General features: G+C 32.9%; 2 protein-coding genes across 5 annotated transcripts in view; one reads left to right on the top strand and one right to left on the bottom strand.

The window, feature by feature from the left end:
• The window catches only part of LOC106461562 (ninjurin-2-like), a 68,147-nt gene that overhangs the window by 34,620 nt on the left and 16,797 nt on the right, over positions 1-16,730 (bottom strand). The window lies entirely within an intron of this gene.
• The window catches only part of LOC111086282, a 23,081-nt gene continuing 11,549 nt past the window's right edge, over positions 5,199-16,730 (top strand). Inside the window, exons 1-3 of one of the 3 annotated variants that reach the window (XM_022388564.1) lie at positions 5,239-5,354; positions 6,487-6,643; positions 14,710-14,877. In XM_022388564.1, coding sequence (XP_022244272.1) covers positions 6,583-6,643; positions 14,710-14,877 — 229 coding nt within the window. In that variant the 5' untranslated portion in view covers positions 5,239-5,354; positions 6,487-6,582. Of the gene's footprint in view, positions 5,355-6,486; positions 6,644-14,709; positions 14,878-16,730 lie in introns of all 3 variants that reach the window. The other 2 variants (XM_022388565.1, XM_022388563.1) reach the window with 2 other exon arrangements.

Here is a 16,730-nt window from a genome sequence, read left to right on the forward strand (position 1 = left end):
TATATATATATATATATATATATATATATATAATTTAGTTACACAGAAGCTATAAATGCTCAGTATAACAAACAAATTTCCATGACAATCTACAGCTGCAGCTTAACATTTTACATCTCCAACTAATGCGATCAAATAGTCTATAGCTACAGTAAATCATCATGTACCGTATCAGCTAGCTACTAGCTATGCTATGTATATTATCACTACAGTGTATAAAGTTAGCTACCATATCAAGTAATCATTTGCCCATAGTTGAGCATAATAAAGTTAGGAAACAAGATAACTAAAAAATTAGGAATTTAAAAACCTGCAAATAGGGATTGGGGATACTGTAGACATTATTTACTCAAACTAAGAATCCATATTTTGGCTCCACCAAATGTGATTCTAGGTAACAGTATGGAGCCAAAATACGGGTTTGTAGTTTGAATAAATAATGTCTACAGTATCTCCAGCTTTGTTTGCTTACTTTTTTACGATCTCCATTTGCAGCTTTTTAAATTCCAAATTTTGTATTTATCTTGTATGAGCTTGTTCCATTCATTTCATACCTCATCAATACACCAAGTCATACAAAGGCCAATAACGCTACCAAAGAAATCTTAGCAGTATAAGCACCAGCAAGAATGAGCTCTGTTAGGAATGTGTAGATTGTTTTGGCATATTTCTTGTTTATTTTGCAGAGGCGTGGATCTTTTGGTTTTAAACAGTTTTGTACCAAAATATTCTTTGTAAGTTGGAAAGTTGTAAAAAATATATTTGGTGAAAGGAGTATTTGTACAATATTGACACAAAATATCTTGCTATTATATGGTTTTTTGTACAAGGATTAGTGTTTTTTTATGTTCTCACCTTATATGGGATCTTTCCTTTCTTACAAGAAATGCTATTTCACTCTTGTTGTTTTTTGTAAATTAGTATGCATAGTTCTATTGAACAACTTAGTTTTTGAATATTCTGAAAATAAACACTGATCACGTTTTATGAGAAGTTGTCTTTGATTAAAAACGGAGCACACAAACTAAAAAGTAATAACGTTACAGTGTTTGTAGTTTCACCTTTGTATAATACTACTGTTACTTGCATATGTAAAATGGACTGGTCATGAGCTACAGTCATATTATTATGAATCGTCACGACATTTGCAGAACAACGATTAAAAGCAAAGTTCTTCTTGATTTTCAAGTCTGACATGACCAGGTGGTTAGGGCGCTCGACTCGCAATCTGCGGGTCGCAGGTTCGAATTCCCGTCCCACTAAACATGTTCGCCTTTTCAGCCATGGGGGCGTTATAATGTGACGTTAAATCCCACTATTCGTTAGTAAAAAAAGTAGCCCAAAAGTTGGCGGTGGATGGTGATGATTAGCTGACTTCTCTGTAGTCTTTCACTGCTAAATTAGGAATGTCTAGCGCAGATAGCCCTCGTATATATTTGCATGAACTTCCAAACAAACCAAACTGTTTGACTTTCAAAGGCGAATGATAATGGGTGTCGTCTTCTCGCAAGAATATCGTTATCGAATACTATTTCTTTGACTAGCTGTTCAAACGCATCTGTTAGAAGACTATATGTGCAATGAGAGGAATTGAGAGGGATTACATCTACCAATAAGAAGAAGTGTGAAAGTATCATAAACTAAGCACTTCTATAACATAAAATATGAAGCTATTTTTTATTCATACAATTTTTCAAAATAGTATTACATTGTACGTTGCTCAACTACAAGTTCTAGACAAAAAAGATGTACCCAATCTTGACTCCACTAATTTTACACTTAGGCACTGTCTAGAAATGTTTAAAACTTAGCCCAAGACTAATTCTTGTATTTGGCCTGCTTGCTGGATAATTTGTTGAGCAGGTTTCTGTGAGTTGTCTGGCGTATTGGTCATATGTGAAGATAAAAAAAGTCTGATTATTAATGGGGCTTACCTGATGACGTGTGTGATGTGACATTTTATAACTATAATATAGTTCAAAGAAAAGCTAGCTCTTGATAAGAATTCATCTGCTGTTGGTCAAATTTGCCTCGTGTGTTATTGTCCGTTAACAATACCACAGAGTTCGACAGCAAGCATAATAAGAAAGTTTTCTATATAAATGTTTTATGTGCCATTTCTTTTCCAGTTTTGTGCAATAAAAATGTCTTTGTTTCATTGCGGAAAATTGGTGATTAGCGTCCTCTTTGAGTCTAGTTCTATTTCCATAAGATCAAAGTTGTGAAAGCTTTTTGAATATAATATAACATACGATGTTTGTTTGTTTTTAAAGGAGTTGGGATGGGTGATTTTTAAAATGTTGTATACTAAGCTCAATTGTGCGATTTGGCCCAAAATTTTATAAAGAAGCCAAGACTGTCAAAAAATATAACACAACTCTCCACAGTGTATGATCTAATCAAGATAAAAAGATTATCTAAGACTATTTTCTAACATATAGACAACCAGGAATTTAGTGGAAGCAAAATTAAAAGTGATTAGAATTAAACCTTAAAGTTCATCTGTGAAAGGTCAAGGTCATTTTTCCAAAATGGCTGTTAAATACAAAACATATCACTACAATATCCTATATAATCAAGAGAAAGTGAAGTTCTAAAACTCTTTTGGGGATGTTTTAGGAATTAGGTACACAACTAAAACCAATATGTAACATATTTTTGGTCTTTTAAGCTCATTTTTGAAAAATTATGTTTTTTCCAATAAAAGAAAAACTACAACGTCAGATCCTTTAGGATACAATTAATCGTAGAATATGTTTTGATATTTTAAACATATCTAAACCCAACTAACAAATAATTAAATACTTGGATTAAGACTTTGAACTCTATTGCTAAAGCTTAAGGTCATCTTCTTTTCGGGTGCGATTAAATATTGTATTTGATATTATGTTGTATTAATTTCCCATCATATAAGATTAGAATGATCAGTATATATATATATATCCAATATCCAGCTTCAAGAGATTAAATTCACATCTCATAGAACTTTCAAACGTGAATAATTATACAGGATGGCTCTTAAAACCTATCGGTTGGCACGATTTTTGTATTATTATTTCTTCGGTCACCATCCGTATAAACTCAAAAGGGATCGATATTTCTCTACCCTCGTGTACGCTTGTCTGTTATCATTCTGAGTTATAGTGTCTACTTAGTAGTGTTCATATACTCCACTACGCATTTGAAAACACCATTATATGGTAGACTAGAGCTTCTGTACTTGCATCTCTGAGATAAACACAGAATGGTCCGTCCACAAGTGATGAATTGTAGACAGGATGCAGACACAGTGGTTTCCTCTGACCATCTTCAAGTGTTCATCCTAGTGTTGTGCCGTGCTTTAGGGGGACTCCCAACCAAACATAGACCTGCTAGCGCTCTCTCTTAATATGGTATGGTAAAACATCAGTTGTTTGAAGAATATGTTCAGGACGCAGTGTTCTCTTGGATATGATGCTTCTTCTCTTATCTATCGTGGTCACCTCAGAAACAATGTAGCTTATTGTCCAAGTCTACTCGATTACTGTACCACTCTATTTGGGTCTTAATTCAACTACCATTGAATTTGGTTACACGAGATTGACTACCCTATTTGAGTCCTGGGTTGATTACTGCATTACTTTACTCATGCATATTGCATGTAACATAAACTTATCAATTATATAAAAAAAAATATGTATCATGTGTATACGATGAGGAAAAGCCTTAAACCTTCCAAGATGACCTCAAATTCTTAATCCTACATATTTCTGTTTTGTTTCGATGGATTTCTTCGTGGATGCCTACGAGATCAGACTAGAGGTTTACATTGTAATTCTTTCTTAATTGAAAGAGAGGTTATAGTATCTTCAGTTTCATTTGGTAGCCATTTTTGAAAAATAACCTTGATCTTTCACATATGACCTTGAATGTTTATTCATAGACTTTTATTTTGCTTTAATAGCATTTTTAGATACTTAAAACAACAGAAAAGAGTCTCATTTTCATTTTTCTATCTTGAGTTGATCAGAAACAATAGTGACTCGTATTGTGTCTGGCGGCCATTTTTTCTGTCAGTTTTGGGGTCAAAAACGCAAAATAGAATTTAGTATATTGCATTTTTAGAGTGGGCATCTCAAGTTGTATAACTATTACTGTATATCATTTTCCATCAAAACTGCTTTAACTCATTTTCAGGGCTCTTTTTCCAGTTAGCTTTTCCATAACATTAGCATGCTGATTGTGCTACGCACAGTATGTGTTGGCTTTTGATCTCACAAATTTGACCCCCCCCCCCTTTCTAAACATTCTGCTTACGGGCCTGGTGGAAACGCAAAGCAATGTGGGCAACATTAAATAGATTAATTCTGAATATTGAGATCAGTTAAAAGTATGATATATTATCTATGATGTAGCTCACCTTCTTAAAAACAAACAGAAGATTGATTTATGATAAAAAATAAAATAAAGCAAAAACAGTCCAGTGTTTAGTATTTGTTTCTGAAATTCGCCCAAAACGGTACAAAAACTATCTGCTCTACCCGTTCCTAATTTTGAACTGCTAGACTAGAGGGAGATAGTCAGTTCCTTGTATTTTAATCAAATAGGGAGATATTTGATAGTCTCTTTTATAACACACACGTAACTGCTAATTGAGGAGTGCGATTCTACAGCAATGGGACGAGAACCATAGGATATTGGATTCACATTTCGGCACACTAACCACTATCCCACGTCCGACTCTAATGATTTGTGAAAGATGAACGGTCACAGGGAGAAAAAACCTAGAAAATATAGATTCAAGATTTTTCAAAAAATAGGAAAATTTAGAAATGCAAAAATCTAAGTTAATATTTTAACACACAAATAGTTATGTCTTAAAAGTATAAAGTACAAAACATGTATGAGAAAAAGTGGGGTTAACAGGATTTAAATATACCATTCAATGTGTCAATAGTAATATATGTTATAAACATATATGTATGGTTGTATATACTGGCAGAATTATTGATGCTATGTCGTTGCCAAGCAACCACATGACACTTTCCTCATGAAAGAGTAAAACACTACTACAAAATCCTGTTATAAAGTTTTTATTTTCATTTTCAAGGTATCTAGAAACATCAGTATTTTATAGTATAGTATAGTGGCGCAACCTATCTATCAGACCACCTCTTACATAGCGAACGCAGTACGACAGTAATACTCAAAGCCATAAAAACCATCTGCTCCTGGGAAAGGCCATGAATTTTCAAACACGTAACTGACTAGTCTTAGTATCATGGCGACTTGTATGTTATCTTTAACACTCTCTAACGGAGAACGAGAAATAACTGTTCAGGTTTCTCCAGAAGTCCACGAAAAAATCTTAAATGGTGAGGTTTAGGTTTTAATGCTTTAAATTACACCAATTTGTGGCATAATTGTTAACGTGATAAAAGACAAACTAGAAAATGTATATAATTGATGAAAATATGGTACTTACAAGTTACAATACAAATTGTGTATAGACTTGCGTTTTTGCTGTAATTTGTACTTTTAAGTTGTAGTTGTAGTGAGTTGTACTGTTACTGTTACATAAGTTTAAAATATTACTTGTAATATGTATTGAACTCATTTAAAGTCAACGAAGTCAGTGTTGTTTGTTTTAGTATAAAGCCACATAATGAGCTTTCTGTACTCTGTTCACCATGGGGGATCATACTCTTGAGTTTTATTTAGTATTGTAACCTGTAAGCTCCTAATTTTAGTAAATTTACTGCCAACAGTGAAATCTCAGTCTGGCTCTCAGAAAGTCAAACTTGACTGGATTTCATACAACTCTGAACGACTGAAATTCAAAAATTTACTTTGAATATTAATAAGTGTATCGACCTTCATAACATTGCATACTACAAATATTTGAAGCTTCCAATACATTTCCTTATGTAAAACATTGCAGGACTATTTATAAGAAAAAGCAAATTCACTCCCACATCACAGTGAAGTCACTCCCAAGTCAAAAAGTTTAAAAATGGTTGTTTTCATAAGTTAATACCATCTAGCAGGACAAACTTTTGCTGATTTGGGGATGTGTAACAGGCCATCTCATTCCTCTGAACACGTTTAGGTTAGTTTTTATCGTGAGACTTAAATGCATTACATTTACAAAAGTATAATTTTAGCATAATACAAGAATTAGTGATTGTAATATTTTTGTACTGTAGCAAAGTTGAATAACAGCATTAGTATTTTTCCTGGTTTATTTGGTTATTATCCTTATCATGTGTGTAGGTGAAGTAGAATGTGCTTATTTTAGTCACCTAATCATAAATGTAGTCACATGGAGGTATTGTTTTATGGGCCTAGTGCACATTAATTTCACTTGATTGTGATATTTTTAAGATCTTCTAAACCTTATAGGATCATAATGTTGTTGAGAGCTGTGCATTATCACCAAAATATTTGTGTACTTTAATCCTGCGAGTTGAGTAATATGAAAAATTTATAAATGGTGGGATTATTTAGGTGATATTCTGGGGGTTAAGAAAACACAGAGTGAACTGTCTGATGTTTCGTGTGTGAAGTATGACACATCTGAAGATTTAAGGTGATTCAGTGGCAATGTTGGGAAGTATAGAGATTATAGAAGTAGTAGACATGCCTAATTCCTGGAGCAGGAAAGGTTGGACTTGCTAATAGTATATTTATGTTTATTGGTTAAAGTTGTGAAATAGGGATATTAACTTGTCAAATATTATGGAAATTTATTATATTTATTTATAAAACTATATTTCAAATGTCAATATATGATGATGATAAATTTATATATTAAAAAAGATTTAGAGGTTGCTCTAACGTATATTCTGTTTAAATATCATAATGCTGAGATCAGTTTGAACAAGTAATTATTGATTGAAGTAAAGAAGTTTATTTGTATAATGTCTGTTTAATAAACTATTGAAAAACTGGATTTTGTACAGAGAAAGGTAAAATTCTCTATTATCATTCAGATACTGGTGAAAGGCAGTTGAACATAACTTGAAGAATATACATGTATATGTGTGTATTAATACATTGCTCAGATATTACAGTCCTCTATATGATAAGTCCTGAAGGGCATTTTCTAGGTAGCATTGTATTGTGTTGGATATTTCACGAAATTAACAATATTGTGTATCAGAATACACTTTTTAACTGAAACCACTAGTCAGCAGCTGTGTTAATTACTCTAAGATAACAGAATGAAAAAACACATAACCATAAATTGCAGGTTGTTACAGTATTACACTGAAGAATGGTAAAATATTTGATCAGTCAGTGTAGCACTGTAACAAATAGTAAATTCTGTAATATTGAATAAACATTACATGTCAAATATGATGAAGATTCATAACATCACATTTCTGGTGTACACTGTGCATTTCATTTATTCCTTAAAAACATGAACAGACTCATATTAATGGACCATTTTTTCTTGTTCCATATGAAAATATGAACAGGCATTTTTCTGTTGTCCCTTGGAAGTTAAATGTTTATTTCTTATGTTAAATAAAACCATGCTTCTTTGACACAAGTTTGTTTGTTGGTTAAACCACATGTAGCCTTCCTATGATCACCTTCTACATAAACAATGAACAAAAATGGAAATAAAATGAGCTTATGAATCGGTTATTTTTAAACTTAATGTTATTTCACCATTCATTGATAGAAGTGCAATTACTTTTAGGATAAGAAGCAGCAAAGCAATTTTGAAGTCTGGTTTTAAGAATGCCTTGCATTAATTTGAAGGGACTAAGATCTTGATAATTGGACTTGTCAGGCATGTAGCTGAATGTTATTTCATGCTCACCAAACCAATGTGCACCATTACCAGTGAATAAATATTTTACAACAAAATTGTTCTCTTGAGATGCTGTCATAAACTATCATTCTGCTATTCAGTGCAACAATTAACTCAAGCTCATAACAACAAAATACAGCACATTCCATAATAAGACTGTTAATATTAACTTCTGATCAGAGCAAGTTTTGTACTTAGAGTGTATTATAAACCATCTTGTATAGCTAATTAAATATATGTTTTGTATGTTTCTGCTTATAAATATTAGAATGTATTGTTTTATCAGTTGGGTACCCTCACTTTTTTAACAATATTTTGGGCAATAATCCCAATAATGTCTTGTGAAGTTTCAAGCTTAGAAGATTTAGGTCAGTCCTAAATACATATATTAAGCTAACAAGGCAAAACAATTTCTATAATAAAATTGTAATAATCAATAAACCAAAATGTAAATTAGTGTATCCTTTACTGTTGTCTGTACATTTACATACATCCATTTCACAGGTAAAGGGTGAATGTTGGTTCATTTGAGGAAATAACCATTTTGTATTGTACATCCATGGCTTTTAATTACAATTATTACATCTCTGTATTTTCAAAGGTGTTTCTTTTAGGAGTTCTGAGTAAATTGTGTACAGCTTCTGTAATGGTATTTTAGTTTTCTCTCATGATGATAGATAACTTCAAATGTTGAACTGTCGTTGTGTTTTGGATAATTTTGTCTATTTTCTTTCCCAATCTGGCAGATTCAGTCATGAGTAGTGATTTTTCCTACCAATGTTGCTCTTTTATATTTGAGATTTTTACCAATCGCATTTCGTGCTTATGTTATATGTGTTACACCTGGGTCTATATGATACTGTCTAACTAAAATGTTTCTTTCAAACTCTGTTAGATCCTTCTTGGAAAATATGGTGTCTGGATCTGGAGTGTAGGAATGATTAGCCTTTATATACAGACCTCTTAGAGAGCAATAAAGTTGCTGGTTTAATATAGAAAGATGTTTGTATGTCTTTTGAAACTTTAAAAGCTTACTCTTAAATTTACAAATCCATGTTCTTCATCTTTTATTTTTCACTCAAAGAACAGATGCAGTACAAATTTCACAATATGAAATCAACATATTTAAAATATCTATTTGATATTTTACTACAACAGATTGTTTGCTCATGCAATTAATACTGATAATAAAAGTTACTTTTTAACTATATAAGCTTTAATTCCTCTTATAATATACTACAGTCTCAACAGAAATTGTTTTAAAAAATTATGACATATTCAATGAGTTTCCAAGATTCAGTATAATATATGTGTGAGTTTGATATTTCTCTCAAATGTGTGCATAGATAACAGGAAATCTACACTAAAGATATGCAGTTTTCTTTTTCCACAATGAAATTTATAAGTGAGCATTCACTATTTCTTATTGATTGATAGTAAAGTTAATATATGATAATAATAAAATAAGTTATTATGAATAAAATAAATAATACTATTTTAATAATTCTTACCCTAAACGTCTGCTTTGGAAATGATGGAAGTAAAATTGATAATGATTGCAATTTACTTACTTAATCTGGTTCACAACATAACAGTTGTTGTTTATGGAAATTGATGATATATATATCTATCTAATTATAGCACCTAAATCACTACTATGACTTTCATATCCCAGTCAGCCCGATGAGCCCTGGTATTAGGCAAAGGCCTTCATCGACACATATGTAGTGAGGTTGACATAATATATTATCCTTTGCTTTCACTTATGGGTCTTTAGAATTATATCAGAGACAACAATTTAGGGTAGTAGAAACACTTATAGATGCACTTTATGAACATGGTCTTATGGATCTTTGGTGTAATTTGATATATTTCTTTTAAAATATTCAGTTTATTAATGCTTTTTATGATATCCTACTCATTGATACATCTTTTTGACCACTTATTATTAACTGAATACCACACATTCTTATCATTTACTTATTTCAACACTGTTATACAGTGGTGTAACTTTGGTGGTTTCAAAAGTGAATGGGACAGTTTCTATATCTGGAGTATGCATAAGAGTCTTTCTTAAACGGAACAACCTCCTCTCACCAAAAGCTGTCTCGATCCTGATCTGTCCTCTAAGCATTGCTAAAAAAATTTTGCTACAGTGCACCAGTCTTTATACCCATCAGTTTTGCACCATTTCAGAATGTGCTGATCATGTGACTACTCTCCACCAATTGTACTGCACCATCTATACTGGCACAGCTAGCTCCCTGTACTATTTTAGAACAATCCTCACTTTCTTGATTGGCATATTAATGTGTAGATATGTGTTTTAACTCGCTGTCCATGTGACTACAAAATTTTGATTGTGCTTGATCACAAATTTATATCAGTTTCAACTTCTTGTGATTTCCATTGTTTCTACTTGTTCCTTGAGATGTTTTGTGGCTTGTACTACCTGTTTTGATGTTATCATTCCCATCTATTTATTTAAAGTATTATCTCTGTGTCCCATGGTTTGTCCCCTATTGCACTCACTGGTTGTATTCATCCACTCATATGACTACCATATTCTGACTTATCCATGGAAGATCGCCATCTCCACAATGTTTTTTTCACACCCAATTCATTATCTAACTATGTCTTTAGCTGCTCGCCTTTGCCGGGCCTTTGGAGAAGATCGTTCAGGCTAGGATGTGGACAACTCCCAATACATTCATTGCATATTATCTGCACAACCTGGCTGTGTCTTCCTCGGGCAGGTATCATCTTCCTTCTGTGGGGATTCTACACGTCTGTTCGCCTTTGATTGGAGTAAGTCAACATATTACTTTTTATATATATTTTAATTTGATACATATCGTACTTCAGGATCTCTAGTGGAAGGTGTTGCCTGGTCAGGTATACTTCCTATTATATTTGTACTAGATATGAATAATTCTATATTGCTGACTATTGAGATGGGGTGTTTTTGTAAGACAACTGGCAGCTTCTCCAGTCGGATGTATATCTATTTATTTATTTTTTACTAAAAGTTACTGGTTTCATTTATAAAGGACTGTCACTCATGGACCTCATGAGTAAAGCAGATGGGGATTTCTGCCCATCCCTACTGACCCATGATTCCTGCAATCAGGGTCTATCAGCTTTTAAAAATATGGAATCGCAGACACCCAATGTACTACCTCTGGTATGTCATTCCTCTGGACTCCTCAATGTGTATGCCCCCCCCTTCTCTTCTAGTGGACACGGGAGTCTTTACCACTTCCAGTTCCCACTGCTGAAGTGGTGGACTTTGGAGGTTTCCTCCTGAGTGGGTTTTGAAAAACAAAGCTTTCAAGCCCATATTTACCCACTCGGCGAGAAGAGGGCTGTAACTGTTATAATCATTACCTTACTGAACAGTGAATTATACAATAATATTCAATATCCAAGGCACTTCTCCTGGATGTTTTTGCTTGGGCAGACCTCACTTGTAGGTCATATTTCTTACACAAGCCATTTCCATTGGATGTTTTTTACCCTGATGTACCGCACTTGGCATAACCTGATGTAACCCAAGGCACTTTCCTGCATATTTTTTGCCTGGGTGGAACACATTTGTTGATATCTAAATCTTATGTAATGTGCTTTCATTAGATGTTTTTGCCAGGATGGACCACACTTGGCATAATCCTACATATCCCAAGGCATTTCCCCTGGATATTTTTTGCCCGAGTGGACCACACTTGGCCTATTCAAATACATTTCACAGTCTTTATGCCCTAGCCACAAACTATTATTTTGTTTTTATCTCTAGCTCATTTACTGGTACCATACTATGACTCACTATCACTATGTTCTGTACTATGTCTTGTTTCTTACGATGACTCATTATGACATGGAGGTGGACAGAGGACTAGTTATGATGACTCTAACAATTGCACTCATAACAGTAATTTATATCTTACATAATCCTATGTATTCAAGGAGCTTCCCCTGGATGTTTTTGCCCAGGTGGACCACGCTTGTTGATTGCTATATCTTATACAAAGTGTTTCCGCTGAATGTTTTGTCTGAATGGACTGCACTTGGCGTAATCTGATGTAACTCACAGCACTTCACTTGGCACATACATATAAAGAAAAATGGATGCATATACAGGACCCTTTCCATGTTAGTCATCACCATACTGATTCATGTCATAGTTGTCCAGTGCTTCCTACACTGATTCAGTGTTGCACGTCTCTTTATTGACTTCAGTTCAGTCCCAATTGTGTTACTTTATTGATTGCTGGGTGAAGAGCATACCTGTTCCAGAAGTAGTGCTGTACCCCACTGGTGTGCTTTCTTTTCAAATTCAATCACATCTATTCTTTCAGTGCAGTCTCTTTCTGGTTGTTTTGGGATTGATGCACCTTCACCAGCTCCTCTACCTTGGCAATGTGGGATTCTAGCTTTGGGTGAGAGGAGGCAGTACCGTTTCAGAAGTTAACATTTTCTTCTTCTGAAAATGTATTTCTGATAGGTACTTACCTACTCTCACCCATTGAGGTGCTGGTGTTTATGGTTCATGCCTGCCAACTCTTGAAAGTGAGGATTGTTCTAGAATAGTAGAGGGAGCTAGCTGCACCAGTATAGATGGTGCAGTACAGTTGGTGGAGAGATGTCACATGACCAGCACATTTTCTGAAATGACACAAAACTAGTGGGGTATCGAGACTGGTGCACTGTAGCAAAATTTGTTTTCGCAATGCTTAGAGGGTAGACTAGGATCAAGATAGCTTTGGGTGAGATGAGGTGAGTACCTATTGGAAATACATTTTCAAAGTAAGAAAATGTTAACTTTATAAAATAAAATAAATTATTCTATCATTGAAAGAGTATGAGAGACATGTCACCCATAAAAACTGTGCCTATGCTGTTATGATAATTACACTTACTTTGTATGACAATGAAGTGTTTCATTATATCTTGAGGGGGTGTGCTATACATTCTAGAAGAGTCAAAGAAAGTTTTGGTTTGATAAATTGAAAGGAAGAGTTGTATGTAGTAGTGGGTGGATGTCTGAATAATAAACACAATACTTGTTCTAATTGGTTGATTATCATAGTAATAGTCTCAGAATTTAATATTTACAAGTTATACTCCATAAGAAAATTATAAAGAGATGCTTTCAGTTGTTGCGTGTCATACAAACTGACCTGAAATATACATGTAGTTTATATTGTGTTTGTATGTGTGTGTGTGTGTTATTTTTATAATGGATGTTATGTATTTTAATAAATACTATGAGGAAATGAACAAAAAATATCAAAGTCGTTAAATTTTAATATGGGGATATGTGGTAAGTGGCAATATCAGCACATCTGTTAACATACTATCATAGTTTATATTGTTAATGTAGACATTTCTTGAAAATTTGTATTGTTAGTTAGACGGAAGGAAATTTAACATAATATGTGGGTGTGACCTTAATGTCTGGAACTTTCTCCAAAGTTTAGGAAACAATTTGAGCCATATAAGTGAGTCAAACTAGAAATAGTTATTTGAGAAGAAGTGATTGAGTTAGTGAGTCTGTTATTCTTTTAACGAGTAATCGGTGCATGATGTAGTCATTTGTCTGTTACTGTCAGCCAGGTATTCAGTTAGCTAGCTTAGTGTTGTGAATATTAAATTTGTATTTCAACAAAGAAATAAGAGATACGAAAGTAGCAAGTGGTACTTGTGTTAGATATAGTTTGTGTGTGAAATTTAACCTAATGGTAAACATTGGTTATGCTAATCTTGGAATTTGAAGTTGAAGAAAGAAGACATTTTTTTGCTATCGTTAACTGGGTTGGACTTTCCATCATTTTACCAATTAATCCAAAATAACTGGCCAACAATAGAAATTATTATCACAATACTAAGGCATGCAAAGCAGTAGAATCAAAACTAAATTTAATCCTTTGCATGTATATATTCATCTAATTTTGTTCTATTAATTTAAACAGCATACACTATGTTATCATGTAAGCCTTTCCACAAGCTTACCACAAGACACGTGCAAACAAATATATGCAACATGTACTTTTATACCATTCATTTACAAGTTCAATTCTATTGGGCCATAAAGTCTCTGCTATAAACTTCCATTTATTTGAACTTACACTATACATTTGTATCACAGAAGCAGATCACATCTTTTGATGATGCCAACATTTTGAGAAGGTAAATACTGTTAAATGTTCCTTTTTTGGAAGTTGAATTAACTAATAAACACCTATTTTAATTTGATTTTGCAACAGTAATTCTTTGTCTTTAGGTCTGCTAGCAAATACTGAATTTTCTGGTCATCCAAAAATTGAGCTGGGTGATTAGTAGTATTTACTAAATGATTAATACATTGTTCCTCAAACCATGATATGTTCAAACAAAAAAAAAAAATAGGTTGGCAACTGTCCAAAATTAACCCATTATGTAGGCTTGTGCTGAACAACAAACAAACATCATAGTTATAATCAGAAACTCTAATTTGAATCAATTGATTATTTTCATAACAATTGATTTAATCATAATTTCATTTAATTGATTACATCAATTACATGACACTAATTGATGTAATTGCTGCCCATAGTCATTGATTATTTAAATTAATCAACTAAATTACTCAGCTCTATCCGAAAACCCACTTATTTACATCTATATAGTTAATGATATTGTTATTATAGTTAGAAATGACACATACTGGCAGGTGTAAACTTTTCCTTTTGGAGTCAGAAGGACTGCTTGCCTTGGGCATAAACTATAGGATTTATCTTTTCATCCTATGAACAATTATGTTAGAAATCACTTTAAGAAAAATGAATTTGTGAAATCATTATTCTTTGGTCATAATTTTACTGTGACATGCTTTGTTTAAAATATGTATGTATTTAAAAATATTTTTGTAGATTCAAGTTATGCTGAAGAAGTTTTTAATGCTTATGAAAGACTGAAAGCCAGAAGCAAAACATCTACTAATTCAGATGCAGCAGTATGTCTACAGTATTCTCACTTGTCTCCTATGAAATCAATAGACTCTCTGGAAATTCCTTCTAATCTTGGCTCTGAGGAGGAAGGTAGGTACAATTTGAGTTATCACAATATTAACAAAAGAACCAGCTCCAGACTGGATCGATTTGAAGAGATGAGCACAAGTCTGAGAAAAGTATTGTTCAACTCAGACATTATGGAAAGTTTTTAATCTCATTATTATTTGAAATGGTGTATTGGATTACAGCTTATTCTTATGAGAAAAATTCATTCTTAGAGGTAAAAATTTTCTTCTCACCAGCAATAAAATCTACCGGTGACTCAACTGGTTGTTAAAATCTTGAAAATATGGTTTCATTTGCAACTTTGTTTTGCTGGAATTGTATAAGTTTTTAACAGAAAATATAACAGTTAACTTTTAGTTCTGGATACTGTAGTGATGAGAAGTTATTGGGCCTTTGTGGTGATTAGGTTTGGTAGTGTTTTATATAGGTCTTGGGTCCTTATAGCTCATTGTCTTAAACTTCTGTTCAATGAGCTGTACAGTAGTCTTGGATTCAAGTCCCAAAAAGAGCAATTTATTTGTTTTTCACTGTGTTTTAGCATGCAACTTATAAATGTGTTACCAAACTAATGAATGTTCTAATTCATAAATATTTTAACACAGCATATTAGACTCTTATTGATTGCACATATGATATTAGTGTGAGACAACTTTATGAATTGACATTGACTTGTCAAAAGAAGAGTGTTCCTTTAAAACAGTCCCCCAGTGGCACAGCGGTATGTCTGTGAATTTATACTGTTAGAAACCGGGTTTCGATATCTGTGGTGGGCAGAGCACAGATAGCCCTTTGTGTAGCTTTGTGCTTAGTAACAAACAATAACAACAACAACCTTTAAAACAATTGTGTAATCTGTTATTTTATTGTTGAACCAGCAAATGATGAGAGAACTAAATGTCTGTCTTGCAGAAAAGGGTACAATTAAAATTCCAGTTGGGTCAAGTTTGAAAATATACGTAATAACTGAAAATGCTGTTGCTATTTTAAAGTGTTGCTTAGTGAAGATTCTGGAAATCATGAATCTGTTTGGTTTTTGTTGTTATAGAATCTAATGTCAGAAGCATTTTATAAATAAATCTTAAAATATGAGTTTATCAAAAATAGTCAACCCAGTTTTGAGGAGGGATTGTTCTCTGTGACTTGCTTGAGATTTTTGATGAGGGGCCCAATTCTGTGATTAAGATTACCTTTATCTCAACTTTCAGGTGACTTTTGATAAAGGACTTACGCTAGATTGATTAATATTGTAAATTATAAATTAAGTTCTTATAAAAGAAATATTTGAGATTTTGTGCAACTTGTGTTTTTTTCTTCTTTTTTATAAACAAACAATGGTTGTAGATGAACAGTTTTCATATTGGGTTAATGTAACTGGTGAGATTAGAGTGGATCACTAATTCTGCTTTATTTAAATGATGTGGATACTAATTCCTACTTTATTGTGTCCAGATTTGCTAATGCAAAGCTAATAAACAGACTGACAACAAATAGACTTGTAAAATGTGTTTTAATATGGAGAATTGTTAGTTCATCTACTTGAGTATACGAATTTAGAATAATTTATAATTTGATTTGTGAAACTATTGATGTTATGGAGTACAAAAAAGACTAGTTTGAACTTATGTATGACATTATAGCCTCATGCTGAATCTTTTTCTGTATTAAAAATAAAAAAGCCAATAATATAGTGGATGCATTTATAGAAATTCTTGTTACATTGAAAATCTGGTTATTTATTTGCATTAAACCATTGATTGAGAGAGTTTAGAAGAGGGCTTCTTTAAAATTATTCTTGGCTGAAAAGAAAATCAATCAGTACACTTGAAATTACTCCCTTAAAAATAAAAGATTTGTAGATAATCAAGATAGCTATG

Source organism: Limulus polyphemus, unplaced genomic scaffold, assembly GCF_000517525.1.
Source record: "Limulus polyphemus unplaced genomic scaffold, Limulus_polyphemus-2.1.2 Scaffold987, whole genome shotgun sequence".
Classification (NCBI taxonomy): Eukaryota; Metazoa; Arthropoda; class Merostomata; order Xiphosura; family Limulidae; genus Limulus; species Limulus polyphemus.